This window comes from Amia ocellicauda, chromosome 8, assembly GCF_036373705.1.
Source record: "Amia ocellicauda isolate fAmiCal2 chromosome 8, fAmiCal2.hap1, whole genome shotgun sequence".
Lineage (NCBI taxonomy): Eukaryota > Metazoa > Chordata > Actinopteri > Amiiformes > Amiidae > Amia > Amia ocellicauda.
The window spans coordinates 25827744-25839917 of NC_089857.1; the positions used below are offsets into that span (position 1 = coordinate 25827744).

At 37.0% G+C, this 12174-nt stretch overlaps 1 protein-coding gene across 1 annotated transcript in view; it reads right to left on the minus strand.

The window, feature by feature from the left end:
• Positions 1-12174, minus strand: part of shc3 (SHC (Src homology 2 domain containing) transforming protein 3) — a 57062-nt gene that overhangs the window by 26840 nt on the left and 18048 nt on the right. The window contains exons 2-5 of the mRNA XM_066710810.1: positions 9510-9580; positions 7841-7904; positions 5659-5778; positions 1894-1947 (exon numbers count right to left, since the gene is read on the minus strand). Coding sequence (XP_066566907.1) covers positions 1894-1947; positions 5659-5778; positions 7841-7904; positions 9510-9580 — 309 coding nt within the window. The remainder of the gene's footprint in view (positions 1-1893; positions 1948-5658; positions 5779-7840; positions 7905-9509; positions 9581-12174) is intronic.

Here is a 12174-nt window from a genome sequence, read left to right on the forward strand (position 1 = left end):
GTATATTTTGTAGTATATACCATGGCCACTATGCACATCATGCATGTGTTTCACTAAACCATGCAATTTATCCATAAGTGCCATTATGTGGAGTAGTGGTCAGGGCTCTGTAATCTGGAGTAGAGGGTCCTGGGTTCAATCCTACATTGAAGACACTGCTGTTGTATATGGTTGTATGTGTGCTGCACCAGAACAAGTTTTGAATAGTATTTTTTTGAGGGAATGGCAATAAATAAATACATATATACAAACATACATACATACATATACGTACAAATAACAGAACATTTAAAACATCACAAGCGCATATGCAGAAACATTGCCTCTGTCCAGCACACTGCCTTCATTGATTTACCTGCAGAGTCCTGTTCCTTTAATGCCACAGCTGACAGTAGCTCTATTAACATCTGGTAATTGTCTCAGTAATTGCAAACATGACATGCAAATGTATTCTGGGGCTATCATTAAACATGCACATAGCACAATCAAATTTGAATTGCGTGAAAGACCTAATTCAACTGAATATACAATTTTTTTCTGCAATATTTGCGGGGTGCATTTATCCACTAACTGCACAAAGCTGTGCTCAAACAGTGGGAATAACAGTGCAAGCAGATTTGAAATGCTATATTCCAATGTTGCCATGTTTGAATATTTCTCCTTTTGGGGGAAATCACTATTTATTGCATAATTGAATTCCTGCTTTGTTTGTTTTCAGATTTATATTTTACATCATGTTTTCAGATACGCTTTTGTTTTGTGGTCATTATTACAATGCGGAAATTGAGTGTAACATATAAACAACAAATTCTGTTAGCATATAAACCAATTAAGTCTATACCTAGGTCGTTTTTCCCTTGTGTGCTTTTGTTTTGTTTAGGTACCTACAGAAGTGAAGGTTTTCATCTCAGTTTGAACAAAACTTTTGTGAATTGGTTTGCCACAATTCTGGAAGAGGAGGAAGGTTACGTCACTTTCATTTATGGGAGTATCCTGTAAAAATAACTTTCAAATTTTTGTTTGTATACAACACACGTGCAAATGGAGTATATATATGCATTGCCAACAGCTCTAACACAGTGAAACACTAACACTCGGTTGACAATAATGACATGAGTTGCTATGGGGAAGACAAATCCAGTGCTTTTGTAGTTTTTCCACTGTGTTTCCGCTTAGGAAGTTATGGTGCAATACATCCTAAAACCTGAAATAGCATACATGACATCTTTTGGTGAGATTTGAATTTGAAAGTGTGAAAGTTTGCTTACATATACACTAAGCACAACACGTAAAAATGCATAAAACCATAATTTTAGTAACCACGCTATTTCCCCTTTAAAGAAACAGAAACATTACATGTGATCTATGTTCAAAAAAAAAAAAAATTAAACAAAAAAAAAAATCAGACAGACAAGACCGAAAAATTCAGTTTTGGAAATAACTTGTATTAACCAATTTAATTTCAACAAACATCTGTATCTATGTATCTATCTATATCTATATCTTTATCTGTATAGAAAGTTATACAATTGCAAGGTGCTACAACAGTGTTTTCAATTCATTTAAAATTATTATTAAAATATATTTTATATAAAATAGATTTCCCTGGAGTGGATAAACCAACTCAAGGGAAAAGTAGACAGCATCTCCCGCCTGTATGAAGTTCATAGTCATACATGTTGTTTAAAACATGATGATGCTTATGTATTTTAATTTGTTTGTTTTCCTCAGAGCATTGTCAGTTTCCATATAAAACCACTTAAAAACACAACAATCCCCCTCCCATCTTTCACTCCCTACACACCACACACTTCACTGAAAAATCAGCTCCATAGATTGGTAGCTAGATAGACTTTTCTTCTTTGGGTAAAAAAATACATGTTATTAGCTTACCGGATCTCCACCAGATGCAAAGGAAATGGATTGCATGTGATGATTTGCGATTATCTGTGAAAAAAATAAAAACATAAGAATTGCAAATCAATCCACTGCACTGTATAAAAACTAACACCTTACATACAGGGTCGAAGCCAGGGGAATTGGCACCCTAGGCAAACTGCCATCAATGCACCCCTCTCCTACACACATGTGACTGTGAATTAAATAATAGTATGCAATGAAAATAGTCACATTTTAATTAAATTAAGAATATTCATTTTACTTAACTGACACTTTAATAACATACTAACATTAATAGCCAGCTTCTAATTTTAATACTGAAAATGTCTATATTTAAATATGAGTAAAATGATAGTAAACAATAGTTGCACAGCTTGTACTATTTATACTGAATAACTTCTGATGACTTTGGCATGAGCTAGAAGACCGTAAACAACTATTGCTCAGATTGTACTTTTAATGTGAAAAACTGATTAGTGGTTAGCTTGACATGACCAAATTATAATAAATCATAGTTTTCTTAAATATTTTAAACAGGGACAAAGGACTATGGGACATTGTAGCATGCAAATGGCAGTAGTTAAAGCTCAAGACAAAGCTGCCATAAGGCCTCTGTATACGGTCACTGAGATGAGCCTTCTTTCTGTCACTGCTAGAGAGCAAACACACTACACATCATCATTTGCCATAGCCTGAAGACTTACGAGTGATCATGCAAGTTTATGAGTTTCAGATAACCAGAGTTGCATGTGCAACCTAACGTTATCTTTCAAGTCGAAAATAGCTCCCAAAGGGACTATCCGATGTGGCATAACCCAGCTGGAGCAGCACAAACCTCGAACAGAAGTGTTCCTTTAAAAAGGGCCCAGGACACAGCCATGCCTCTAGTCCAGTGCGCCACTAGATGCCCAGGTGCTGGCAGGGCAGTAGACTCATAGGCCATGGCGATGGTCTTCAACCAGACACATTGCATTCCAGAGTGGAAAAACAGCTGTTGAGTCTGACAGACTTTTTTTGGTAGGATCCATGTGGCATCTCAATGCCCACACAGGGTCGGAGTAAAAGCAAATAGGGCTCCTCCTCCAAATAAAAAAACATATCAAACCCACTGGAAAATTGACATGGAAGGGAGAGATGATTTTGGGTAGCAAGCAGGGTTAGACCAAAGTGAAACCCTGGAGCTGTCGGAAGGAAGGGATGTGTCCACCCCCCTTTAAATAGCCATGCAAAATTAGCTCAAGTCTAACCAATTGCCTTCAAAATCACACACCAATTTAATTGGTCATCACCTATTTTAAATTGTAGTGATTTACATGATTTTAGGATACATTCAGCAGTTCCTGGATAAGGGGGTCTATATAATATATAAATATAATATATATATATACCAGTTATTAAGAAAGTGTGTGTGTATATATATATATTTCTGTAGACCAAGGAAGGTGAAGCGTCGACACATGAAAAAGGCTGAATGCAGCGAAAAAGGTTTAGTGCCGAATTAGTGTGCGTTTAGTGTGTGTCTATAAAGAGCGCCTAGTGATAACACCAAGCACAATGTCGGAGAAGGCTTTAAATAGGAAATAGGAGCCTGGCTCAAGCCGCGTACCTGAGCAAGCTCATGCTAAATCACAAGCAGATCCATTTGACAGGAGGAGAAGTAAAGCTATACCACCCTGCTGAAAGACAGTAGCCAACACAGCTATATCCACATCAGTGGAATATAGTTGATGGAGTGGCTGAGGACAGAACTCTCTTCTTGGCCTGGCTGCTAGGAGTGTGTGGTGATGTACAGGCTGCTGGAAACCAGCAGCATCTCAACTCCCTAAGCAGTGGAAAAAATCCCACAGCAAGAAGACACTCACAATAACTAGATTAGAAGTTAATTAATTCAAACTATATTAAGAGGAGAAACCGCAAATTGAAACTGAAACTTAACTATATACACCGATCAGCCATAACATTATGACCATTGACAGGTGAAGTGAATAACTTCTGTCCACTGCCGAAAGCGCCTACAATGGGCATGTGAGCATCAGAACTGGACCACGGAGCAATGGAAGAAGGTGGCCTGGTCTGATGAATCACGAGTTCAAGGTGTCGGCTTGGCCTCCAAATTCCCCAGATCTCAATCCAATTGAGCATCTGTGGGATGTGCTGGACAAACAATCCATGGAGACCCCACCTCGCAACTTACAGGACATCAAAGGATCTGCTGCTAACGTCTTGGTGCCAGATACAACAGCACCCCTTCAGAGGTCTAGTGGAGTCCATGCCTCGACGGGTCAGGATTGTTTTGGTGGCAAAAGGGGGACCTACACAATATCAGGCAGGTGGTAATAATGTTATGGCTGATCGATGTATACCTACAGATGGAGATGGAGCCCCACGCTATAGCCGATGAGATTAAACAAGTAAAAAGCACTAAAATACATGAAATACATGCAGTGCTATGGACAGTGGCCAAAACATTGTGAGGTCTTTTGAAAAGTGAAAACTCTGTATTGGAATGATGAAGAAAGTGTTTTATATTAACTATATAATGTTTTATATTGATATTAGGAATAATGACATTTTTTGCAGACTTGGCAAATTGGATTTCTTAGTGGGAGGCCAAATAAAGCAGTTAACGATTCACCCTTTCTTAAATTCTCTTACCATTTCTGTTGTTGTATGATAAGAGAAATGGGTTTTTCCGAATGTATCCACCCATGGGTTTGTCTGTGTGTGGATTTCCTGTTTTTCCTCTCAAAGCTAAAGATGTTACCTCGTTGTTAAGAAAACCACAAGATCGTACCATTTGTATGCTGTAACAGGACCAGACATCTGCCTCTATGGTGACCTCTATGGGAAGGGCAGCCTACAAACTTTCCAGAGCTTGCATCTTTTGAAGCTTCTGATTGGATGAACGACCACAAGATTCTACGTCATTTTCCTATAAAGTTGCACTCATGTTTGTAAACATTAAGTTCACACTGAAGGAATTTCCCGACGTGGTGCTTCCAAGCCGGCTTGATTAAAGTTCTATTTGCTTTATCTCAATTACTTTTCCAGTTATTTCCGAGACGGTTTCTACAAAAAGTAAGAAAGCAATGCAATAAATAGGCAGCAATGTGCTTTGTGTGTGATGTCTAAATGAGCAGTGGCAGGGGGAGGGCTCATCTGAGTGACAGTACACTGACACCTATCAGGCACTTTGTAAAGAGCTATCAGTATTTTACATTGTGTGCAGCAATAACCCATAGTCCCTTTGGGTGCTGTTTTCAACTTGAAAGATGATTGCCCTTTTGGGGAAACTACCCACTCCGTATTGTCATTATTTATAATTTAAAAATATTTTTACGTTACTTGGATTTTTTCAAGTTAATTTAAGTGTCTTTTTTAATTGTTCAGATTTTAAATTAATTTAGTGAATGAATTCGTACAAACATAAGTGAAGAACAAAAACCAATTTTAAGAAGTAAACTTTGATGTGTAATGGGTTTTACAGATTAAGCATTGCAGAAATTAAGCTTTGAATATATTTAAATTATATAAAATACAAGGTGGTATTAATGTAGTATGAGTAAGTCTGGTGTATTCATTCCCTTACATGAAACAGTTTAGCTAGCTTAGTTTAGTAGCAGCAGAGTGAAAGAAGTATATTCATAACATATATTTGAACAAGAAAAAACATTCATTCTATGAATTGGAATGAACTAGTTATAAGCCATCAACACTGAAAGAACACTTGAAGATTAGAATAAACCAGTGATGCCCTACCTGTTTAGAATCTGGAGTCATCAAGTTCAAGCTGCTGGTTGAAATGTTCAGAGTGATGCTCATTCCTGCAAACTGAAGGTTACTCTTTCCTAGAATGCTGGAGAGTGCTTTACTTGGGGGCTGGGGAGTAAAATTACATAATCAGAAATCATTTTCAATTGAAATTTTAACATGAACATAGTTCCCAATTCTATCATATGACTTTATATACTACCAGCCATTTTCCCAGTTTTTATTGAAATTTTTTAATTTTTTTCCTACACCATCAAAAAGGCACTGGAGGAAACTTTGACAGGAAGAGGTCTGGCAGACCCAAAGCCACAACAGAATCAGAACAGAAGTTTCTGAGAGTCAACAGCTTGCGTAATAGGTATCTCACAGGACAACAGCTTCAAGCACAGCTTAACACTGGTCGATGTAAGCAAGTCGCAGTTTCAACTGTGAAGAGAAGACTTGGAGCTGCAGGTTTGACAGGTCGAGTGGCAGTGAGAAAGCCATTGCTAAGATGGCAAAATAAGAAAAAGAGGCTTGCCTGGGTGATGAAGCACCGCCAGTGGACTACTGAAGACTGGAAGGTCTTATGGACCGATTAATCAAAATTTAACATTTTCGGTTCATCACGCAGGGTTTTTGGCGAAAGGATGGTTCCTCAGTGTGTGACATCAACTGTCAAACATGGAGGAGGTGATGGTCTGGGGCTCTTTTGCTGCATCCAGAGTGGGCGACTTACACAGAGTGAGTGGCACCCTGAACCAAAACGGCTACCACAGCATTTTGCGCCATGCAATACCCTCTGGTATACGCCTAGTTGGTCAGGGGTTCATCCTACAGCAAGACAATGACCCAAAACATGGGATGAACTGGAAAGAAGGGTGAAATAAAAAGCAACCTACAAACAACCTACGCATTTGTGGGAACTTCTGCAACAGTGTTGGGAAGAACTTTCAGAACAATATTTGATTTCCATTGTAGAAAGAATACAATGAGACATTAAACTGTGTAAATTTAAATAAAAACTGGAAAAATTTTGGTATTCTAAAACTTTTGTCCGGTAGTGTAGGTATTCATTTAGAGTACATGTTCTACAGGTTAACAGTATTTTTGTATTACAAATTTACAAAATTGTAGTGTTTATTTAATGCCATTTTACCTACTTCAAAGGTTACAATCAATCAAACAGTCACAATCTACCTGCAATAAGCCAGATACATTGCTTTTCCAATATGTTGATGTCTAGTAAATAAGTGAAATGTTTTACTTTGTGTATAGTGACTGTTTGATTATATGTCTGTTTATGCGTTTTAAAAATAAAATGTGGTGGGTCTGTTAAAACATTTTTTTATTTTATTTTTTAAAGCTTGAAAGAATCAGGTTTTGTAACCCCAAAAATCTGCCCCATAGAATGATAGGGTACATTTAATTTGCATATGAGGACATGAAACACGGGGTAAACACCCCAACTGTGACTTAGAAACACACATTTCATGTGAAAATGTTAATGTTATTCAAAATACCAATACAGACCAACATGGAAGGTGTTTAGAATCTATATATTCCCGTTGGTTTTCAAGTTTGGCTATGTTAAAGCTGGGTTTAAAATATAATTATATCCCCCCAAGTTAATTAATTATTGTAAATATTATTATGTACAAATGGTATGAAAACTTTATGATATAAGTTTAACGCTATGCTTTGAACAGTTTTACTCAAACAAGACCCAACCATCATGATCAGCCAGATTTTCTTCTTTAAATATTTGCTGTACAAATCTATTTATTTCGGACAAAACAAGCCTTTGGACTTTTTTCCTTTACCTCAACCAAAAGTGTAGTGAAAAATTAACACACACACACCTTTTTTCACAAAAAAGGCTTATTCAAGCTACAGGGAGAAAACAGTTAAACTAGAAAACATACTTAAATTGAACTGTTAGTTATAAGGGTAAATGCTGTGTGTATTCCACACCATAGACCTGGTTTTCCAAAATGAGGAAATTAGTAATTACTAATGAATAGGGTCAGTATATATGTGTATTGTAGTTGCTGTAACATCCACACGAAAATAGCCCATCTTAATTGAAAAAAATACAAAATGTAAGTACATTTTTACCAGCTTTGGAATGAAAAAAATGTTGTTTTAAAGTACATTTACAACATGCAACTGTCAGACTGAGGTAGTTTACCTTTCTTTTGCGAAATGCTCCTTTGGCACCTGGGACAGCTTCACACACTCGACTGATAGCTTCCCTAAAGAATGAGCAGAAACAGAAATCAAAACTGAGGCAGATGAGGGGAAATGTAATAAATCACAAGGAGATTTTGATGTATTATTTATGTTTGTTTTTAAGCATGAACGTTTTTAAAATGTTGGTAAAGAATATTTCCTTCAGACAATGGAACTGAATTCTCAAAGTTAGGATTTTGCACTCTACAGGAAGATAAATTAATATATTTTGTCTAAAAAAATATATTTTCAGGTTTATCCAAGAAATATGATATGAATTACAAATGATAATTCTCTGTCCAATGGCACATTTAAAATCAGTATTTTTACATGAGATAACTCTTATATATAAAATATACTTTAAGCTTTGGTTGGGGGTTTTAAAATTACAATTTACAATTACCACAAGTAATAGCTATGCAAAAGGCCTTATTTTGTTACTGAGTTTCTAAATATTTTTGGAAGGAATATTTCCGTTTTTCTCTCGATCGACAAAGCAAACAGAACTTTTTTGCAGCATAATTCCACACACTATTTTTATTACCAAACAAGTAAACAGAAACATGTCAAACAGAACAACTGTTATTGTCAACACATCCACAGATCCACACACATTTTTATAACACTTTATAACATTTTTTGTTTGGCTTCTAACTGCATATTTTGATTTTGGCCATTAAAATTGTTTTATTATAATCATTATGGTTTCTGTTGTCATGGTCATTTGCATCATATGGTCATGAGTCTACAAAGTTTGTACTAAGCTTTCATCATAGTCAACTAAACTGTTCCACTGGTGGTGATGTCAAGGTATTTGTATGAAATTTGATTGCGATTTCTGGCTTTAGAGCCACCAGGTGGCAGCAGGAGTTTGCACTGCCTAATCCATCACAGACAATTCAGTTCACAGCTACATGCCTTGGGTACTTTTTTTCAAGTCACGACTCTTTACAATTTCCTTGTGGTTCAGCAGGATATAGCTGCACACAGCATGGCGTTGCCTAGGTAATGGGATGCAACTTTGTAGAATTGCATGCATTGACAAATAAGATAACAACCAGCATGCCCAGATTTCATACAGACAGGACTGTTTATATGTCATATACTTTAATTGCTTGTTATTTTATTATAATTCAGTTTTACTGTGGATTTTTAAAGCCTGGTTAAAACTATGTTCTTTACATTTGGTGCAATGGAGACTATTAATAGAATTAATGGCCTCCCACTGTACAGTTCCATGAAGCAAGGGAGCCTGTTGAGATGTAGACACATGTTCCAGCTGCTGTCTCTAGTAAGTCGTGCAGAAAACCTAATGTAACATTAAAGGATGCTGGTGAACTTAAAGCTAAAGTGCCCCCATTTATTCACACAAATTATCACTCATAGTCCATCATTTTGGCATTTTTCTGTAATTTATGATGTATAAATTTATTTTAGCAAAGTACATTTTCTTTCATTTTTACCAATATCATTTGAATACCATAAAGTGGTCTTTAACGCTGCCTCTAAAAGGTATGTGCCCATGATATACTGGATTTTATCTGGAGCAGAGAGCTTGATGGGATAAAAAAAGTAAGGAAAAAACACCAAACAACCTGACAAATCAAATAAACCTCATTATTCCTCACCTTGTAATTTGTGATCTTGTGTTGAAGTCTAGTGATCTCATTGACCGTAACACTTCAATACATCCCAAATACTGCAAGAGAAGAGAAACAAGAACTACATTGAAGGTGTTTTTTTTTTGTTTTTGTTTTTTTGCATTGAATATGTTCTGAGCAAGTATCTCATAATTCATTATGTAGTTTGGTTGTATTCTGGTTTTGACAAATATGCACAAATGCATCAACCTGATCACACAGTATCGTTAATGTTCTCTAATTGTGTAACTTTGTCTACACATTTCTTGGGTCCATCAATGTAATTAAAATACTTACCAAAGTAAATTCTATTACATGCATTATTATATATGATGTATTTTGTTCATTATTTTCCTTCAAATTAAACCTTTCCTTTTCTACATAAAATATTTGTCTCTGGATTGTAGTTAAGAGACAACAAATATGAGTTACTACATATTATTCCAAGTAAAATGTATTACAATGTTACCACAATGTTATTTGGTTAGATAGGGTGAAATTTTTGAGTATGCATATCTGCTTGTGTTATACACTCACCTAAAGGATTATTAGGAACACCTGTTCAATTTCTCATTAATGCAATTATCTAACCAACCAATCACATGGCAGTTGCTTCAATGCATTTAGGGGTGTGGTCCTGGTCAAGACAATCTCCTGAACTCCAAACTGAATGTCTGAATGGGAAAGAAAGGTGATTTAAGCAATTTTGAGCGTGGCATGGTTGTTGGTGCCAGACGGGCCGGTCTGAGTATTTCACAATCTGCTCAGTTACTGGGATTTTCACGCACAACCATTTCTAGGGTTTACAAAGAATGGTGTGAAAAGGGAAAAACATCCAGTATGCGGCAGTCCTGTGGGCGAAAATGCCTTGTTGATGCTAGAGGTCAGAGGAGAATGGGCCGACTGATTCAAGCTGATAGAAGAGCAACTTTGACTGAAATAACCACTCGTTACAACCGAGGTATGCAGCAAAGCATTTGTGAAGCCACAACACGTACAACATTGAGGCGGATGGGCTACAACAGCAGAAGACCCCACCGGGTACCACTCATCTCCACTACAAATAGGAAAAAGAGGCTACAATTTGCACAAGCTCACCAAAATTGGACAGTTGAAGACTGGAAAAATGTTGCCTGGTCTGATGAGTCTCGATTTCTGTTGAGACATTCAGATGGTAGAGTCAGAATTTGGCGTAAACAGAATGAGAACATGGATCCATCATGCCTTGTTACCACTGTGCAGGCTGGTGGTGGTGGTGTAATGGTGTGGGGGATGTTTTCTTGGCACACTTTAGGCCCCTTAGTGCCAATTGGGCATGGTTTAAATGCCACGGCCTACCTGAGCATTGTTTCTGACCATGTCCATCCCTTTATGACCACCATGTACCCATCCTCTGATGGCTACTTCCAGCAGGATAATGCACCATGTCACAAAGGTCGAATCATTTCAAATTGGTTTCTTGAACATGACAATGAGTTCACTGTACTAAACTGGCCCCCACAGTCACCAGATCTCAACCCAATAGAGCCTCTTTGGGATGTGGTGGAACGGGAGCTTCGTGCCCTGGATGTGCATCCCACAAATCTCCATCAACTGCAAGATGCTATCCTATCAATATGGGCCAACATTTCTAAAGAATGCTTTCAGCACCTTGTTGATTCAATGCCACGTAGAATTAAGGCAGTTCTGAAGGCGAAAGGGGGTCAAACACAGTATTAGTATGGTGTTCCTAATAATCCTTTAGGTGAGTGTATATATTTATTATTTTAACATTCTATCAATTTATTAGTAACATATGCTGTAGATAGGGTGGCAGATAGACAGACAGGACAGACACAGATAGATAAATAGACAGATACAATATTTTTTCCTATCAATCCAATGATTGCTTGTCATAAACTGATGAAGTACAGTACTTTTATTTTATATTCTTGTTGAACATGTATGGTGCAGAGAAAATGTATTTCTCTCTTAATTAACAAAAATACCATCTGTGATTCTACCTCGGAATAATATGTCCTATGATCAGATAACTAAATCCAGCTCCATCTATGTTTATTTCAGTTGCTGCCTCCTTATTCACTGTTCTTTCCCTTCTTCCCTTTATTTCATACATGCTCCCCATATCCATGATACAGTGCCTGCAGGAAGTATTCACCTGTTACAACCTGAAATTGTTGATGCATTTAATCGTATTTTTCCCCACCCTTTGATTTACACTTCCTACTCAACAATTTGAAGAGGCAAGAGAATTTTATTGAGAAACAACAGTTAATGAAAAATAAAAAAACTAAAATGTTTTGGTTAGAGAAGTATTCACTCCCCTGAGTCAATACTTGGCAGAACCACCTTTGCCAGCAATTACAGCTGTGATTATTTTGGTATAAGTCTCCACCAGGTTAACAACCCATTCTTCTGGTCAAAATTGTTCAAGCTCTGTCAAGGTGGATGGGGAGCATTGGTGGACATCAATCTTCAAGTCTTGCCACAGATTCCCAATCAGATTAGAACAGTCTAGGATATTAATGTTCTTGTTTTTAAGCCACTACAGTGTTGCTTTGGCTGTGTGCTTGAGGTAATGATTCTGCTGAAAGGCAAATCTCTGTCCCAGTCTTAAATATTTTGCATACTGAAGCAGGTGTGCTCCAATGAA